The following is a 20,518-nucleotide window of genomic DNA, read 5'->3' as shown; positions in this document are numbered from 1 at the left end:
GTGATTTTATCCAGATTCGACTTCCACAGTACCTTCTTATATTTTCTTCACAAGTTCTTTCCTGCATACCTTAGTGTCATTAGCATATCTACCAAACCCAGTGCCTTCATCCAAGTCACTGATGCCCAGCACTAACCCCTACGATAAATCATTTATATATACTTTCCATGTCTTGTTTGCCAACTAATCTTCCATCTATTCCAAAATGTTACATTCCAGAACATAAACAATATTTTCCCACAATAACAGCTGTGTAAGCACATTATTAAATGTCTTCTGGAGATGTTGGCACGTGTACTTGGCCCATGTTTTCGACAAACTCTAATAAATTACGAATAAACTCTTCTTGAGCTTCCAGCCTGGTACAAGTGTCAATTATAACTGTTGTTTCAATGACAAACTTTGCCATCTTTATCAGGGATGTTGTGTGGGCATGTCTAGTCCAGTTGTATTTATACCCCTGCAGTCTGTCCCTCTTGATTGGTTAGTCCTCAAACAATCCGATTTCTGGTCTCCCACCTCATTTGCAATCAAATTCCAATTCTTTATCTCTTTAAAAAAATCTTCCTCCAATTCTATTTCAATGGCTTTCTTCACCAGGCAGTCCTGAAAGCCAGTAGTTTTGTGCCATCGAAGTCAACCCAATGGCCATGGCGAATGCAGTTTTCTGCACCATCAATTTCTCCAGGTAACCCAAACTGATACACCTCCTGTGCTTCTTGATGTGGTTTCCACCGTGCATCCCATCCGATGACATATACTGATTCGCATTCACATAGAATCCAGCAAACACCAGCCAAGCCCCGTGAATGTGGAGCAGCGTATATCAGCCTAGTGGGATGCATGGTGGAAACCCGCATCAAGGAGCACAGGAAGTGTATTAATTTGGATATCTGCTTGGATATCCCAAGTCTGGACTAGCCAGAGCTTTATAATAGCTGCAGCATTACCTGTTCTGGCTCTTGAACTCAATCCTCCAACTAATGAAGATGAACATACCATACACCACCCTAGCACCATAGTTCCATGACAGTTAGCCTGACACTATTACAACTTGGGTTGTCAGAGTTCGATTGTAGCACCGTCTAAATTTAGACATTCTCCCCATGATCGCTTGGGTTTCTTCCCCAGTCCAAAGATGGTTCCTATCTCCACCAAAATTCAAAGTAAACTTATTATTATTGTTACTACTTGCAGGCAGCCACAAGACAAAAAAAACAGAATTGAATCCACAAACTTCTTCACACAATAAAGACCAACAAACACCCACTGTACAAAAAAAAGGAACAAATTAAGTAAACAATACATGGAACATAAACTGCAGAGTCCCTGAAAGTGAGTCTACAGCCACGGAGCCAGTTCAGTACAGAGATGAGCACAGTTGGCTCAGGAGCCCAGTGGCTGCAGCCCACGACTGTCCGATAAGTTCAGCGCAGCTGAGAGTGAATCTACTGTAGGAGCCTGATGACTGCAGGGCAACAACTACTCCCAAACCCAGGGGTGTGAACACAAGACTCCTGTACCACCCGCCCAATGGTAACAACAGGAAGAGAAGGAGACAGGTCAAACACACCTCCTCTGACTGCTCCTTCAACCCACCACCACTGGTACGCAAAACATGCTTCTCAGTTCTACTGTAAGTCTTTTCCTCCTCATTGTAATACATCTGATTTTAGCCTCTTTTCAAATTTCAGGGTGAATTAGATCATATTATGATCACGTACCCTGAAGGCTTCTTTTATTTTAAGCTCTCTAATCAATTCTGGTTCATTACACAACACCCAATCCAGAACAGCTGATCATCTAGCAGGCTCAACCACGAGCTGCTCTGAAAAGTCATCTTGTAGGCACTCTAGCAATTCCCGATCATGCTGGTGATATTAAATCTGATTCTGATTCTTATTCTCTAGAAATTGCCTCTCCTGGAATCTAGCACCGACCTGATTTTCCCAATCTGCCTGGATATTGAAATCCCCCATGACTATTGTAACACTGCCCTTTTACCAAGCATTTTCTAACTCCCTTTGTAATTTATAGACCACATCCTTACTACTGTTTGGGGGTCTGTATATGTCTCCCAACAAGGTCTTTTCACCCTTTGCAGTTCCTCAGCTCCATCCACAATGATTCAACACCTTCCAACCCTTTGTCACCCCTTTCTAATGATTTGATTTACTAAAAGAGAAACACATCCCTCTGCCTTCCTGGCTATCCTTCCATACAATGTGTATCCTTGATATTAAACTCTCAGCTGTAATCTTCTTTTAGCCATGATTCTGTGATGCCTACAACATCATACCTGCCAAACTGCAACTAAATTAGTTCATCTACCTTATTCTGTATACTGTGCGCATTCAAATATAACACCTTCAGTCCTGTATTCATCACCCTTTTTGATTTGTTCGCCGTTTACACTGCAACTCATCCTATTGACTTCAATTTTGCCCTATCAACAGCTTCTCACTACACATTGCCTCTGTTTTTCAGCTAATTAACTTGCAACAAATTCTACATAAGAGCCAGATACTGCTATTTCCTTCAAATACTATGATTTACTATTGCATAATCAGTTTCCAGGTGCAAGATGCTTCCTCTCAACCCTCTATACAAAATACTATCAAACCAGAGACTGTGCTCAGGGTGAGACTAATATATGGGGTTAACTGCACGGGTAAGGCAAATCAAGAGGTGCCCACAACTGAATGTGTGACATGGTATGCAGCAGGAACAGCAAGCTCTCATTCTCACTGATACTTTAGTGACTTATCTCATGCATAGGCTTACACAGTGAGTTTTCAAACTCACTATTCAAAATGGATCTAGAACTTTCCCGGTGTATATGACAAATAAGCTCTTCTCTGGATTCCAGCTTATACCCAGCTGGAAGCCTGAGAAGAGTAAGTCGCTATTCAAGCTTGGTTTCTTCTGCAAGTTACTAATGAATGCAAATGAGTCAAATCCATCTGCGCACATCTTCTAAATATACCCACTGGGTAGCAAACACAGTCCATTGTCTACAATTCCTCTCCCAACTGAATACCAGAGTTTGCAGACTCCATGAATGGGGTAATCTCTATTACAGACACTTAAACCACATGTATCAGAAAGGTTGATGGATTAAGTAGGGATACACAAGCACCACTGGCATTACTGATGAATATTAGGGTCAAAAGACTGCCCTAAGAAAGGCTACTTGAAGTCGCTGACAAACTTTCCATGGAATATGCTTACCTTGTTGGAGGTGGGGATCTCTGCTTTGGTTTCTCTTTCTCTCGTTCTCTGTCCTTTTGTGCTCTCTCTTTTTCTTCTCGCTTCGCTCGTTCTCGCTCCCACTCTTCTTTTCTTCGCTGCCGTTCTTTGTCACGTTCACGCTCCCTGTCCCGCTCTCGTTCCCGTATCCTGTTTCCTCGTTCTCTTTCTCTTTCCCTTTCCCTCTCGCGCTGCTCTCGATGTCTGTCTCGCTCCCTTTCACGATCTCTTTCTCTCTCCCTTTCTCTCTCTCTTTCCTGGCACAGAGAGAATAAAAAACTGTTCACTTTCACTCTTAACCTTCAAAGCAGCATTGAAAATTTCACCCTTCAACTGGACCTCGAGCCAGTGAAGCAATTGATGGACTAGTCAAATTAGATGGTGATTTCACTCTGTGCTAGGCTAGTTTATTTTAGCTGAGCCAGCAACAGCTCAAGATGTAAGTTCAAGGTAGTCAGAGTGGTGACAGAAATGAACCCAATGGCTAGGGAAGGGCAAAGGAGCACTACCCTTGGAAAGAGATAACCACATGGGGGAGCGGGTAAGTAGTTACATTTTAGATCACCTGAGGTCAGACTAGGAAAACAAAGTTTAACACGTGGCTAAGGAGATGAGAGATGGTACAGGATGGAGCTCTTTAGATTTCTGCATCATTAGGCTCTCTTCCAGGAAAGATGGGATCTGTACAGGTGGGATGGTTTACACCTGAGCTGGAAGAGGAAGTTCCATGATAGTGCTGCACGGTGGGGGTGGGGGAGGGATTTTATAACAGAGTTGCAGGAGGGATGCAGACCAGAGTGCCAAAGCAGTGGGTGTAAGAAAGATGTTGTTACACCTACATACATTGTCAGGAATTGAAAGATTGAGCATGGTGGGACTAATAGTCTAAGTTCTGAGACTCAATGTAAAGAGTATTGTAGACAAGACAAATGAGCTCGGGGTACAGATCAGCATGTGCAATTATGACACTGTAGCCATTAGTCAGACTTGGCTGCAGGAGAGGCAGTACTGGCAGCTCGATGTTTCAGGGTTCCATTATTTGAGATGTAATAGAGGGGGAAGGGTGGCATTACTAGTCAAGGAAAATTTCACGGCAATGCTCAGACTGGCAAGCTTGTTTAGTGAGGCTTTATAGGTGGGACTGCAGAGTAAGAAAGAGATTACCACATTATTGGGATTATATTACAGACCAGAGCTTCTCAACTGGGGTTCCGCAAGAGATTGTGATTAAAAAAAAACATTTGTTTTTTGAACTTCACACAACGTTCGATGCCAGTGCTCACAGACCCTATTAGCATTCTCGTTAGGGGGTCTCTCAGTCCAGTATAGCAGTATGCAGTAGGGCCATGTTTATTTGGTTGAGTCCATTCTTAAATTTTGACGCGAGATAGGGGAGGCGGTTGATAATTGGTGAGCAGTGTATTGCACAGAGGGGAGGACAGTAGGCTGACAAAGAGTGTGAAGTGTGTTTTCCAAGCACTAAATAAATTCGCCCAACTTGGGCTGTGACTTCAGCCTCTCCTTCCTGAATTACTTCCCCAGCTTCCCCTTACACACTGCCAACTGACTTATGGGAGGAAAAAAACTCTACCAGAGTAGTATACAATTGGAGGGAAATTTTCATTCTAAAGTCAGCCCAATGTGGTGATTTTGAAGAGATGTGAGATGGAAGAGGCCTACAGACAAGATTGATAAGGTTAACGATGAAGAATTACAATTAACTGAGTCATTTCACAACACTAGTGCACCAAAAGACACAAAATAAGTCTGTCTTCACAATGAAAGCTATTTATCAATGGATTTTACATGGATTGGTGATCCAATTTGTCTTATTCCATTGTGCTTAGTCTGTGGGTAACAACTTACAAATGTTGTAATGGCTCCGGCAAAATTGAAAAAGACATTTAACTACAAATCACAGCCATATTACATGTAAAAGTGCTGATTATTTTAAGAGGCTATTGGAATTTCAAAACAGAGTAAAGCTTTTGTTAATAAAGCCCCAGTCAGTAAAAAGACTCAGGAAGCAAGTTATTTAGTAGCAGAACTTATTACTCAGAAAAGAAAAGGAAAGGTCACACAGTTGGTGAGAAATAATGCCAGCATGTAAAATTATAGTGGGTAAAATGCTAGGACAAGATGCAGTACTAAAAATTGAAAAGATTTCACTCTCAAACAGTACGATAAGTCGACATATTGATAACATTTCACGTGATGCTGAAGAGGTTTGTGTGAGACACTGAAAAACAACAGCTTCTCTATCTAGGTTGCTGCATCAACAGATTTAACCAATAACTGTCATGTGGTAGCATTTCTAAGAATTGTAAATGATGCTGAAATTCAAGAAAATGTTTTCCTGTTGTAAAGAGCTGCCTGAAACAAGCAAAAACCGAGATACATTCAATGCTTTGTCTTCATATCTGGAAACAAAAGGTCTGACTTGGAGGAACAGTGTTGGCATCTGTATTGATGGTGCCCCATCAATGGTTGGCTTTATCAGATGTATTGTTTCTCTTGTTAAAAAAAAAAAGTCTGGACATTGTCACAATACCCTGCTTTCTTCAGAGAGGTGCTGACATCAAAAACTCCTGGAGATGAAATGAAAAAAGGTTTGGATGATGCTATAAAAATGGTTAACTTCATTAAACAAAGACAAGTTCACTTGATAATGTTTAAGAAAAACTGTATGAAAACCCAGACAAAAGAGCACACCAGTCTCTTGCGGCTTAGAAGAGTTAGAGTTCTCAGCAGAGTGTTTGAGCTGAAAGGTGAATTGTAGGAGCACTTTCAAGAAAATAGTAGGCCAGATTTTGCTGAGTGCTTTGAAGATGAAGAATGGCTGCAGAAGCTAGCTTAATTAGCATTAATTTTTCATCATATGAACCAGTTGAACAAGTCTCTGCAAGGCCTTGGAGAAAATGTTTTGACTTCAAGTGACAAAGATTCTTGGTTTTAAAAGGAAACTGAATCTTTGGAAAAATCATGTTGCAAAAGGAATCTTGAAATATTTCCATTGTTGCTTGGGCTTGAGAATGAGGAAGGACATCAGTAAAAGTCTCGTGTTTTATTGAAAACCACCTGGAAGAACTACATGACAAAATCGTACAGTATTTTTCCTCTCGTTCAACACAAGTGCATGGCTGGGTGAGGGACCCTTTTTCTGAATCTCAGACAATCAGTCATAGGAGCAGAATTAGGCCATTCAGCCCATCAAGTTTGCTCCGCGATTCCATCATGGCTGACCCTGGATCCCACCCAACCTCATACACCTGCATTCTTACCATATCCTTTGAGGGCCTGGCCAATCAGGAAATGATCAACTTCCACTTTAAGTATACATATGAACTTGTCCTCCACCACAATCTGTGGCAGAGCATTCCACAGATTCACTACTCTCTGACTAACAGAACTTTTCCTTACTTATGTTCTAAAGGGTTGCTCCTCAATTTTGAGGCTGTTCCCTCTAGTTCTGGATACCCCCACATCCACTCTTTCTAGTCCTTTCAATATTCAGTAGGTTTCAATGAGATCCCAACGCATTCTTCTAAATTCCAGTGAGTACAGGCCCAAAGCTGAATCCTCTGTTCAGCCTGACAAACTGACTTTGAGAGAAAGGGTAGAACTTTGTGAGGTACATTGTGATTGTGCATTCAAGATGAGAATTACTGACCTGCCCCTGGACAAGTTCTGAATTTCTGTGAAAGAAGAGTATCCTACCATTCACAGGAAAGCAATGAACATCTTGCTGCAATTTTCTACTTCTTACATATGTGAGCAAGCTTTTTCTTGTTTAACAAGCATAAAGAGCAAGGACAGAAATTGTCTTATTTCAGCTGAAGGGGAAACCTGTGTGTGCTTATCTCAAGATTGACCCAGAATTGACTATTTGTGCAGCAAAGAACAAGCACAAGTTTCACATGTTAAGCCTATACTTGAAATGAATTGAATTGACTTTATTTCTTACATTCTTCACATACATGAGTAAAAATCTTTACGTTACGTCTCCATCTAACTGTGCAATCATAGTAATTTATAATATATAAAACAGTCAATGTAACATAGAAATACAGTCAATGTAACATAGAAATGCATTCAAATCAGCCAAAAATGTCCCTACCTTAGAACTACCAAGGCTTTACCCATAGCCCTCTATTTTTCTAAGCTCCATGTAGCCATCCAGGTGTCTCTTAAAAGACCCTATCGTTTCTGCTGCAGGTAGCCCATTCCACAAACTCACCACTCTCTGCGTGAAAAACTGACATCTGACATCTCCTCTGTACCTACCTCCAGGTACCTTAAAACTATGCCCTCTCACGCTAGCCAGCACAAGTGATGGATGTGAGTTTGGATTCAATTGTTAAAAGAAATTTGAATAGGTACATAGATAGGAGGGGCATGTAGGTGCAGTTTGAAGAGATAAGGAAAATTAAAAGTTTGGTATAGACCAAATGGGCCTAAGAACTTTTATGCGTTGTAGTGTTCTACACTAGATGACTCTATCACTCATGCACAGCTGACTGATTTGTCAATGATGTCAAATTGTGCAATACTTTCCATTTCTGGGTGATATGTGACACTGACTGGTGCATCTGCAGAACCATTAGCATTACACAAGAGGGAGAGGTCAGGTGAGTCGTCCATTCATATAAAAATGTCAGTTTAACTCATTCAAGATTAAGGAAAATCACAAGGCATTCTATGAATACCAAGTACAGAGAGAAACAAGAGGATGGAGGAGGACCAGCATTCTGGCAGGCAGGTTTGCCACTGCTACACGGGTGTGTTTAAACTAATAAGTGGGGAGGGGGGGGGGAAGAGACAAACTGGAAATATAAGGATGGAGTTAAAGGGAAAGAGAGAGTAAGAAAAGTTAAGTAAGAGAACAGAATTAAAGGGACAGAAAGCTCAGGAAGGGATTGGAGAGTATGGCCAAGTGCAATAGGGATCGATGTAAGAAGCAAGGGGAGTAATGGATTAAAAGTATTATATATGAATGCACAAAGTATAAGAAATAAACTTGATGAGCTTGAGGCTCAGTTGGAAATTGGCAAGTATGATGTTGTAGGAATAACAGAGACATGGCTGCAAGAGGACCAGGGCTGGGAAATGAATATTCAAGGGTATATGTCCTATCGAGAGGACAGACAGGTGGGCAGAGGGGGTGGGAGTGGCTCTGTTGGTGAGGAATGAAATTCAGTCCCTTGCAAGAGGTGACATAGAATTAGGAGATGTAGAGTCAGTATGGATAGAACTAAGAAATTGTAAGGGCAAAAAGACCCTAATGGGAGTTATCTACAGGGCCCCAAATAGTAGCCTGGATATAGGGTGCAAGTTGAATCAAGAGTTAAAATTAGCATGTCGCAAAGGTAATGCTACGGTTGTAATGGGGGATTTCTGTAATACTGGACCCCAAGAAAGGGAGTTTGTGGAGTGCCTCCGAAATGGATTCTTAGAGCAGCTTGTACTGGAACCTACCAGGGAGAAGGCAATTCTGGATCTAGTGTTAAGTAATGAACTGGATTTGATAAGGGAACTCGAGGTAAAGGAGCCATTAGGAGGTAGTGACCATAATATAATAAGTCTTAATCTACAATTTGAGAGGGAGAAGGGAAAATTGGAAGTGTCAGTATTACAGTTGAACTAAGGGGAATATGGAGCCATGAGGCAGGGACTAGCCAAAGTTGACTGGAAGGACACCCTAGCAGGGACGACAGTGGAACAACAATGGCAGGAATTTCTGGGAATTATACAGAAGGTGCAGGATCAGTTCATTCCAAAGAGGAAGAAAGATTCTAAGGGGAGTAGGGGGTGACCATGGCTGACAAGGGAAGCCAGAGGATTGGGAAAGTTTTAAAGAGCAACAGAAGATAACTAAAAAGGCAATACGGGGAGAAAAGTTGAGGTACGAAGGTAAGCTAGCCAAGAATATAAAGGAGGATAGTAAAAGCTTCTTTAGGTATGTGAAGAGGAAAAAATTAGTTAAGACCAAAGTTGGGCCCTTGAAGGCAGAAATGGGTGAATTTATTATGGGGAACAAGGAAATGGCAGCCGAGTTCAACAGGTACTTTGGATCTGTCTTCACTAGGAAAGACACAGACAATTTCCCAGATGTAAAAGTGGCCAGAGGACCTAGGGTAACAGAGGTACTAAAGAAAATTCACATTAGGCAGAAAATGGTGTTGGGTAGACTGATGGGACTGAAGGCTGATAAATCCCCAGGGCCTGACGGTCTGCATCCCAGGGTACTTAAGGAGGCGGCTCTAGAAATCGTGGACACATTGGTAATCATTTTCCAATGTTCTATAGACTCAGGATTAGTTCCTGAGGATTGGAAGGTAGCTAATGTTATCCCACTTTTTAAGAAAGAAGGGAGAGAGAAAACAGGGAATTATAGACCAATTAGCCTGACATCAGTGGTGGGGAAGATGCTGGAGTCAATTATAAAAGATGAAATAGCAGCACATTTGGATAATAGTACTAGATGGATTTATGAAGGGGAAATCATGCCTGACTAATCTTCTGGAATTTTTTGAGGATGTAACTATGAAAATGGACAAGGGAGAGCCAGTGGATGTAGTGTACCTGGACTTTCAGAAAGCCTTTGATAAGGTCCCACATTGGAGATTAGTGGGCAAAATTAGAGCACATGGTATTGGGGGTAGGGTACTGACATGGATAGAAAATTGGTTTACAGACAGGAAACAAAAAGTGTGAAGGACACTACACATGATACCCTAATTGAAGATTTCAAAGCGATTCCCCCACATTCATCTAAAACTTTGGGGCTACAAAAGCGTTGTAGACTCAGCCTGCACCCCTAACCCTAACCCAATGACTTGGCCTCCACAGCCGCTCGTGGTAAGAAATTCCCAGAGTTGTAAAAGTGACTGCGATAGGAACATCTCATGGCAAAAAGTGTGGTGCATAGAACGCAATGGAAGAAGCAGTCAATTAAATGCAAGTACCTGGGGTCCTCAGAGGGTCCAAATCGAAAAGCTTGATAACGAGTCTGGAAGCCATATGGTACAAGCTGGCAGCAAAAACTTGCTCCCAGGAAGATACAAGCTTAATTTTTCATCCTTGTTCTTCATGAAATATTAAATAATATTCTTTTGATTATAATTACAGGGGTCATGGGTTGTGGGTATGCAGATACAAGTTCAGTGGAACAGGAACAAGCAGAAACAATGGGTCTACCTGGACAGGCAAATTTGTAGACCTTGGGTAGGAGGTAGAGGTTGGTGGCAGTGGATGGGAGAGTATCATTACAGTGTAAAGCTTTACAGTGCCAGTGATCAGGATTCAATTCCCGCTGCTGTCCATAAGGAGTTTGTGCGTCCTCCCCATGACCGTGTGGGTTTCCTCCGGGTGTTCCGGTGTCACCCACATTCCAAAGACATATGGATTAGGGTTAGTAAACTGTGGGTATGCTATGCTGACGCCTGATGTGTGTTGACACTTTGTGCCTCCTCCAGCACATAGAGTCATAGAAAAGTACAGTGCAGAAACAGGCCTTTTGGTCCATGTAGTCATGCTGAAGCACTTAAACTGCCTACTCAGACTGTGTTAGCCACTGACACAAACGACACATTTCACTGTCTGCTTTGATGTACCTGTAACAAATAAAGTTAATCCTTAATCAGTATCAAATTAGGGATTGCAATAAAAGGTGCAAGTCCATGGCCTTCTCAAATCATAGAGAATTACAGCACAGAAACAGGCCCTTTGGCCATGTTGTCCATGCAGAACCATTTAAACTGCCTACTCCAATTGACCTGCACTGGTACCAGAGCCCTCCATTCCCCTGCCATTCATGTACTTATCCAAACTTCTCTTTAACGTTGTAATCGAGCTTGCATGCACCACTTGTGCTGGTGGCTCATTCCACACTTTCACAACCCTCCGAGTGAAGATGATTCCCCTTATGTTCCCCTTAAACTTTTCACCTTTCACCCTCAACCCATGACCCCTGGTTGCAGTCACTGTATACCTCTATCAAATCTCTCAATTTTCTGCATCTTAAGGAATAAAGTCCAAACCTTTTTATCTCAGTTTATATATTTTCTTGACTGAGACCCATGACTGTGCTGCAACACACAGTTCGAACCAGATCATCAAGTTTGCCTTTGACACGACTGTGGTGGGTCTCATCAGCAAGAATGACGAGTCAGCTTACAGAGAGGAGGTGCAGTGGCTAACAGACTGGTGCAAAGCCAACAACCTGTTTCTGAATGTGAACAAAACAAAAGAAATGGTTGTTGACTTCAGGAGGGCATGGAGCGACAACTCCCCACTGAACATTGACGGCTCCTCAGTAGAGGTCATTAAGAGCACCAGATTTCTTGGTGTTCACTTGATGGAGAATCTCACCTGGTCCCTCAACACCAGCTCCATAGCAAAGAAAGCCCAGCAGCGTCTCTACTTTCTGCAAAGGCTGAGGAAAGTCCTCACATTACATTCCTCATCACATTCTACAGGGGTTGTATTGAGAGCATCCTGAGCAGCTGCATCACTGCCTGGTTCGGAAATTGCTCGGATCGCAAGACCCTGCAGCGGATAATGAGGTCAGCTGAGAAGATCATCGGGGTCTCTCTTCCCATTACAGACATTTACACTACACGCTGCATCCACAAAGCAAACAGCATTATGAAGGACCCCACACACCCCTCATACAAACTCTTCTCCCTCCTGCCATCTGGGAAAAGGCACCAAAGCATTTGGGATCTCACGACCAGACAGTGTAACAGTTTCTTCCCCCAAGTTATCAGACTCTTCAATACCCAGAGCCTGGACTGACAGTTTACTGCCCTATTGTCTTGTTTATTATTTATTGTAATGCCTGCACTGTTCTGTGCATTTTATGCAGTCCTGGGTAGGTCTGTAGTCTAGTGTAGTTGTTTTTTTACGTAGTTCAGTCTAGTTTTTGTACTGTGTCATGTAACACCATGGTCCTGAAAAAACGTTGTCTCATTTTTACTATGTACTGTACCAGCAGTTATGGTCGTAATGATAATAAAAGTGACTTGACTTAGTTCGAGATACAGCACAGTAACAGGCCCTTTAGGCCTAATGAGCCTCTGCTACCCAATTACGCCCTTTGAGCAACTAACCTACTAACCTGTACATCTTCAGAAAGTGGGTGGAAACTGGAACACCCAGGGGAAAGTCCTTACAGACAGCAGCAAGAAGTGAACCAGGTAAAGTACTGTGTTTACTGTGATGCTACAATGCGACCTTACCGTCAACAGCTCTGTTAGAAGTTTCTGTCACAGCTACAATCGTAAAGAAAACCACTCTTCCACATAGAAATGATATTCAAGACCATCTTTTTTTTTTACTCTCATCTGGTAATCATCACTTTATCCATGGTAGGTGCAGTATTATACCACTTGTTATGGCCTAGGTCCTGAAATATCTTGAATCCATGTGAGCTGAGTTAAGAAACTGCAAGGGTAAAAACACCCTGATGGCAGTTATATACAGGCCTCCAAACAGTAGCTGACATAGCTCCCTGGGTCTACGACAGTAGGTGCAGTAGGAGTAAAAAAGGGAACCTTAACAGAAGCTTACCCAGAGGCAATGCCTCTTTCAAGTCAGCCAAAGCCTGACACTCCTACTCTCACCACTGGCCCACTCACAACAATGGCATTCCACCCCCACCATTCCCAACATCCTTCACTCCCACCAGATTTTAAAAAACTCACTCTGCTCCACGTTGACAAATACAGTACTGTGTAAAATTCCTAGATATCCAGGCTACTTTTTCATAGTACTATATATAGAATCAAACAAAACAACACTCCTCAGGACCATGGTTCAGCCACACAACATATATCACACACAGCCCATAAACCAAAATGTTATTGTGAAAATAAGTTAATAAAATATAATTCAAAATACATATAGTAAAACATAGGCTTCATGATTATAGAGGTGCTGTGAGTCTAGGTTAGATCACCTGTTACACAAGAAAATCTGCAGATTCTGGAAATCAACAGCAACACATACACAAAATGCTGGAGAAACTCAGCAGGCTAAGCAGCATTAATGGAAAAGAGTAAACAGTCAATGTTTCATGCCAGAGAACCTTCTTCAGATCATTGATTATGTACACACCAAGGACCTTTGTGCTCTTCACTGTCCACAGAAGAACCATTGATGTACAATGGCGAGCGGTTGACCTGTGCCCTCCTGAAATCTGCAATCATCTTGTACGGTCCATGCTGAGACTCAGGTTGTCTTTCATGCACTCTGTACGCTGACTCACCATTGTTGCTGATGAGGCCAACCACTGGTATCATCAGCAAAGTTGATGATGCAATTTGACTGGATCCGACAGTGTTGTCATGAGTCGGCAGCAGACTGAACACACAGCCCTGGAAGGCCCAATGCTCTGTGTGATAAGAGTATGAGATGTTGCTGCCAACTGGGACAGACCAGGGTCTTTCTGTCAACCAGTTCACAATCCAGTTACAGAGAGAGGTGTTGAGTCCCAATGAAAACAGTCTACCGAGCAGCCTTTGAGAGGTGATCATGTTAAATGCTGAGCTGGGTTTACCGTGTCTTGGTTTATCCCACTTTGGCTACAGCCAGACAGTGAGCCTGTTAATCAGGACGAGAGGGAGTTTTCCTTGAAGTCACATCATTCATTTGGTCAAACTACACACAGAAAGCACTCAGCTCATCAGGAAGGTAAGTATTGCTCTTGTTGATATGCAGGGTGGACTAGTAATCAGTTATGGTTTGTATACGTTGTCAGGAGTGCCATGTATCCCTGGTGCCCCAAAGACATCCGTGGATTTTCTGTGGGTACGCATGCTTTGCCTTCCCGATGGCACAGAAGAGTGTGGCTCTCACTGAACCTAAAATTGTCTGATCCCGATCTGAACGCAGTGTCCCAATCCCTAAACAGTGCACAAACCATGGCCATGGTTTCATGTTTGCCCTGTCCATGTAGTGTTTAAATATGAGGATGAGTCAGTGACCCACCTCTTTGCACACTGTGAGTTCACGGAGAAGGTGTGGAGGAAGTTGAAAGGGCTCGTGTCACGCTTCATCCCCAGCAGCTACATAACATAGGACTTTCTGACCTATGGGCTGTTCCTGGGGATGCACACGGAGACCAACATCTGGTGCTGCTGGCAGATCATCAACCTGGTGAAAGACGCTCTTTGGTCGGCCCGAAACTTGATGGTCTACCAGCACAAGGAGATGTCCGTGGGGGAATGCTGCCGACTGGCACATTCTCGGCTGCAGGAGTACGTGCTGAGGGACGCACTCAAACTTGGTGCAGCCACTGCAAGAGCCCGGTGGGGAAGGACCACAGTTTAGGGTTCTTCTCCCTCGGGAGTGGAAGGGGTTGGGTGGCGGGGAGTATACCCCTCAACAATGGTGTGTAAAGATGAAACAACAGAGTGCCATGTGAGTGGCAAAAAGTGTGGAAATGTATAGAATACAGTGGAAATGTCTAAAGGATCGAGAGTCATTGAATGGTTTATTATACATAATTTTATTTTTGAATAAATTATATTTTGTTTAAAAAAATATGGTAATGTCCTCAATGCATTTTTCTATATAGCCAGTCACCAATGCACATATTCATCAATGTTAACATGATGATCGCAGGTCCTGATATCCCCATGAACTGGTTTCACTCATTTCATTAAATAAGAGGAGGTATCAGAGAGTTGTCACTGTGCCTCGGCCAGGTAGAGGTTAGTACGCCAGACAACAACGCTCCCCCCTTATCAGCAGGTTTTATAGTGAGGTTGGGATTGGTGCGGAGGGAGCGGAGAGCAGACTACGCGACTCCCTTGTCCACCCGTCCACCCCCCCCCCCCCATCCCTTCCCACCGATCTCCCTCCTGGCACTTATCCTTGTAAACGGAACAAGTGCTAGACCTGCCCTTACACTTCCTCCTTCACCTGTGAGTCGGCTGGTGTGGTATATTGCATCCGGTGCTCCCGGTGTGGCCTTTTATATATTGGTGAGACCCGACACAGACTGGGAGACCGTTTCGCTGAACACCTACGCTCGGTCCGCCAGAAGAAGCAGGATCTCCCAGTGGCCACACATTTTAATTCCACGTCCCATTCCCATTCTGATATGTCTATCCATAGCTTCCTCTATTGTCGAAATGAATCCAAACTCAGGTTGGAGGAACAACACCTTATATACTGGCTGGGTAGCCTCCAACCTGATGGCATGAACACTGACTTCTCTAACTTCTGTTAATGCCCCTCCTCCCCTTCTTACCCCATCCCTGACATACTTAGTCGTTTGCCTGTTCTCTATCTCCCTCTGGTGTTCCTCCCACCTCCTTTCTTTCTCCTGAGGCCTCCCAGCCCATGATCCTTTCCCTTCTCCAGCTCTGTATCTCTTTCGCCAATCACCTTTCCAGCTCTTAACTTCATCCCACCCCCTCCGGTCTACTCCTGTCATTTCGCATTTCCCCCTCCCCCCACTACTTTCAAATCTCTTACTATCTTTCCTTTCGGTTAGTCCTGACGAAGGGTCTCGGCCCGAAATGTCGACAGTGCTTCTCCCTATAGATGCTGCCTGGCCTGCTGTGTTCCACCAGCATTTTGTGTGTGTTGTTGTTTGAATTTCCAGCATCTGCAGATTTCCTCGTGTTTGAACTCTGATAAGTTTGGCGCCTTTTACTTTATTTTATTTTCCTTCATATACACTGTAATGTTACTACTCATTTAGTTTTACTAAACTCTTTAAAGTATATTCCATAACGGGTATCTGGTGTGAGTTTGATATTGTGTGTGCGACATGGCATTAACTTTATTCCCACAGCACCTGTGTATACGGGAGGAGGGGTTGGTAAGTGGCTGGACTTTTTTCCCCTAGACATATACCAGCCTGTTGGTCAAGTGTTACACTGGGTGACAAGATCTCTGAGGACCTAACCTGGTCCACACATATCCACGTAGTTATAAAAAAGGCAAAGACAGCAGCTATACTTCATTAGGAGTTTAAAGAGGTTTGGCATTTCAACAAATACACTCAAAAACCTCTATAGATGTACAGTGGAGAGCATTCTGACAGGCTGCATCACTGTCTGGTATGGAGGGGCTACTGCGCATGACCAAAAGAAGCTGCAGAAGGTTGCAAATCTAGTCAGCTCCATCTTGGGTACCAGCCCACAAAGTACCCAGGACATCTTCAGGGAGCAGTGTCTCCCTTGGCTTCAAGTACAACCCGTCCTTTTTGTATAGGTCACTCCTGCCCAAAAGAGGACCCAATGATTCAGAAGTCAGAATCCCTGCCCCCTGCTCCAATCCCTCAGCCATGTATTTATCGTCCACCTCATCCTATTCCTATACTCACTGTCACGTGGCACAGGCAGTAATCTCGAGATTTCCTTCCGAAATCCATGAAGTCTGTTTTCAGGACCTCCTCCCTTTTCCTGCCTATGTCATTGGTACCAATAAGTACCATGACCTCTGGCAGTTTTCCTTCCCACTTCAGGATATGGTGGACGCGATCAGTAACATCCGGACCCTGGCACCTGAGAGGCAAACTACTAACCACGTTACTTTCCTGCATCCACAAAATCACCTGTATGACCCCCTAACTATAGAGTCCCTATCACTGCTGCCATCCTCTCCTCTTCCTACCCTTTTGAGCCATAGGGCAAGACTCTGTGCCAGAGGTGTGGCCACTGTTGCTTCCCCCAGGTAGGCTGTCCCCCCCCAACAGTACTCAAACAGGAGTACTTATTGTTAAGGGGGCAGCCACAGAGGTACTCTCCAGCCTCTGACTCCTGCCCTTCCCTCTCCTGTTACCTACTTATCTCTATCGCGAGGTCCTGGTGTGACTACCTGCCTGTAGCTGCTTTCTATCACCTTCTCACTACTTTCCCTGCTAGATGAAGGTCATCGAATTGCATCTCCAGTTCTCTTACCCTTTTCTCACTGTTACCATCAGGTAGGAGATACTGTAGCCTGAAGGCACACACTCAGCGGTTCAGGAACAGCTTCTTCCCCTCCACCATCCAATTCCTAAATGGACATCGAATCTTTGGACACTACCTCACTTATTTTTTTGAATATACAGTATTTCTGTGTTTGCATTTAAAAAAATCTATTCAATATACTTTATTGATTTACTTGTTTATTTATTTATTTATTATTTTTTCTCTCTGCTGGACTATGCATTGCATTGAACTGCTGTTGTTAAGATAACAAATTTCACATCACATGCCAGTGATAATAAACCTGATTCTGATTCAGTACAATGAAATCTATGATAAATAAATTAAAGAGACCGAGTACACTAAGTATACATGTCTATTAAATAGTTAAGTTAAAATAAGTAGTGCAAAAGGACAGAAATAAAGTAGTGAGGTAGTGTTCATGAGTGCATTGTCCATTTAGAAATCAGGTGGCAGAGGGGAAGAAGCTTTTCCTGAATTGCTGAGTGTGAGACTTCAGGCTTCTGTACCTCCTTCCTGATGATAACAGTGTGGAAGTGGCAATGTTCTGGGTGGTGGGACCTTAATGATAGATGCCACCTTCCTAAGGCACTGCTTCTTGAAGATGTTTTGGATGCTATGAAGGCTGGTACCCATGATGGATTTCTTGAACTTCCAGTAATGCCCCCATCTACTTTCCATTTCCCAACCTTTTCCTCCCTCTCACCTCATCTCCTGACCTGCCCATCACCTTCCTCTGGTGCTCTTTTCCTTCTTCCATGGCATTCTGTCTCTTTCACCAATTTACTTCACAGCTCTTTACTTCATCCCTCCCGCTTCAGGTTTCACCTATCACCTGGTGTTCCTCTTTCCACTCCCCACCATCTTTTAAATCTACCTTTCAGCCTTTTCTCTCCAGGGTTTCGGCCTGTACTCTTCCTGGATGTTGCCTGGCCTGCTGAGTTCCTCCAGCATTTTGTGTGTGTTGCTCGAACTTCCGTCATCTGAAGATTTTCTCTTGTCTGTGATGTAATATTGAGTATTGAGAGCAGTTTTGGGCCTCTCATATTAGAAAGGATATGCTGAAACTGGAAAGGGTTCAAAGGAGGTTCACAAGATTGATGGCTCTGGGCCTGTATTCACAAGAACTCAGAGGAACAAGGGATGACCTCATTGAATCCTATCCAATGGTGAAAGGCCTTGATAGAGTGGATGTGGAGAGGATGTTTCCTAGAGTGGGAGAGTCTAAGACGAGAGGACACAGCCTCAGAATAGAGGGGCATCCTCTTAGAATGGAGATGAGGAGGAATTTCTTTAGCCAGAGAGTGGTGAATCTCTAGAATTCCTTGCTACAGGCACCTGTATATGTATATATAAGGCAAAGGTTGATAGACTTTTGATTGGTCAGGGCATGAAGGGATATCGGGAGAAGGCAGGAGAATGGGGCTGAGCGGAAAATTGGATCAGCTATAATGACATGGTGGTGCAGGCTTGATGGGACAAATGGCCTAATTCTGCTCCTATATCTTATGGTCTTGTACATTCTAGAAGGAATGTATCCTATAATCTTATACATGGAGAAAACCACAGGGGTAATGACCATAATCTTTTACTTCTGGGGGTACCTGTGTACACACCATTCATTGAAAGAAGCAAAACAGGTTGAAACAGAACTCTTTATTCCCAGAAGCATGGAGTACAGCAGACAGACACCATGTGAATCTTTTATAAAGCACAGATCTGGCCTCAAGCATAACTCCAGTTGAGTCATTGTACCAGGTAAATGGAGATATTGGAGGATCCGTCAGGGGTTTGTGAAGATAACTGTAGACAACTACAATTGCAAGGATAGATATAGCAACAGATTAAACTGTTTGCTTTGAATAGAAGGCAGAATTATACAAGCCAATAAAAATGGGACGTATTGTGGAAAGTTGTTCCCATTGACAGGGCTTTACCACTACTAGCTTAGGCCTTGTGAATAGGCTACTCCCAAGAAAGTATACACGGCTACCACAATTATTAACAGAGACAAATCACAAAAGCAAAAAATAAGTTATGCTAATACTGACCAATTAGGCTCCACAAAGAAGAGTTAATTTTCTTTCATGTGGACAGAAATGCCACAAAGCCCTGAGAAGGAAGGTGAAGACTTACTTATATAGCTCAGGGATAAGGAACTTCATTAATTTGAGAAGGGTTAAGCAGTTGGGACTGTTGTCTTCAGTGCACGATCAAGTAGCTCTATGAAGCCATGTATGAAATTAAATCTAATGGTATACAGAATTTCTTTTTATTTAGAGATATAGCATTGTAGCAGGCTCTGCACAATGAGCACATATTGCCAAATTAACCTAGTAACCCTTGCATAATTGGAATGCGGGAGAAAACTTTGTAACTAAGGGATACCGTTAAGGTACTGTTTGGTAATAGAGGGATAATAATTATTCTTCATGGCAAGTCAAGAGATCTGGAATATTCTGCCTATAAAGTCTGGTAAAAAAAAAAGAGTGCAAACTTTCAGAAGGGAAAGAGATAAATACTAAAAGGGAACAGGCTGTGGAGACACTGCAACGGTGATTATATTTAAACAAATCTTCCAGAACAAAAACAAGGAAGAGCCAAATGGCTCTGTATTATTGCAGGAACATCCATTGACACAATGAAGAACCATAATCTCTTTGCAGTTCTGGCAAACCAATTCCTTGGCTAGTCTATTCACTGACAATTTCAGAATTTTGACTGCAATTGTGAAAAGAAGAGCAAAACTACAACAAATTAATCAGGTTGGAATGCATTCAATAGCATATAATGAACTTCTCAAAGTGCTTACCCTGTAGTGATAATCTGCCTCTGTCCACTGGACCCTGAAGTTCTCATATTGTCCACCACGCCAATATCGCTCAGCCTCATGCTCATAGTAGGGAGTTGCATAGGGATCAGGTCTAAGGACAAGATAGAGAAAAAAATAATTGAGCTGTAGTTTCTATCTTGCAATGTATAAAAGTGAGCTAACAGTAAGTTAGTAATACATAAAACATGTTCCTTATTGTAACTTTGGTGGTTCTGTAATATGTCAATCTTCCACCATTGCCATCTGTGCACAGGATTACACCATCAACACAGCTAATGAAGGGCTCTATTTAGATCTTCACCTAATACCTGCGAACAACACTTTGATCAGGAGTGGGAATCCAGGCTGGTTGCTTTCTGGAACTAGACATGCAAGTGTCTCCCCTGCTCAGTACAAACTCTGGTTTGTACATTTTGGTATGTAAGATACCTGCACCACCAAGTGTTCTGGCAATAACTGTACCTCCCAGTCTGGAACCTGTGGCTGAGGT

General features: G+C 43.0%; 1 protein-coding gene across 2 annotated transcripts in view; it reads right to left on the bottom strand.

Moving 5' to 3' along the window:
- The window catches only part of zc3h18 (zinc finger CCCH-type containing 18), a 277,949-nt gene that overhangs the window by 180,028 nt on the left and 77,403 nt on the right, over positions 1 to 20,518 (bottom strand). For both annotated transcript variants that reach the window (XM_059993355.1, XM_059993354.1), the window contains exons 8-9: positions 20,008 to 20,119; positions 3,232 to 3,506 (exon numbers count right to left, since the gene is read on the bottom strand). In XM_059993355.1, coding sequence (XP_059849338.1) covers positions 3,232 to 3,506; positions 20,008 to 20,119 — 387 coding nt within the window. The remainder of the gene's footprint in view (positions 1 to 3,231; positions 3,507 to 20,007; positions 20,120 to 20,518) is intronic.

This window comes from Hypanus sabinus, chromosome 17, assembly GCF_030144855.1.
Source record: "Hypanus sabinus isolate sHypSab1 chromosome 17, sHypSab1.hap1, whole genome shotgun sequence".
Taxonomy (NCBI): domain Eukaryota; kingdom Metazoa; phylum Chordata; class Chondrichthyes; order Myliobatiformes; family Dasyatidae; genus Hypanus; species Hypanus sabinus.
The sequence above is the reverse complement of the archived record's forward strand: the minus strand, read 5'-3'. Positions and strand labels throughout refer to the sequence as shown.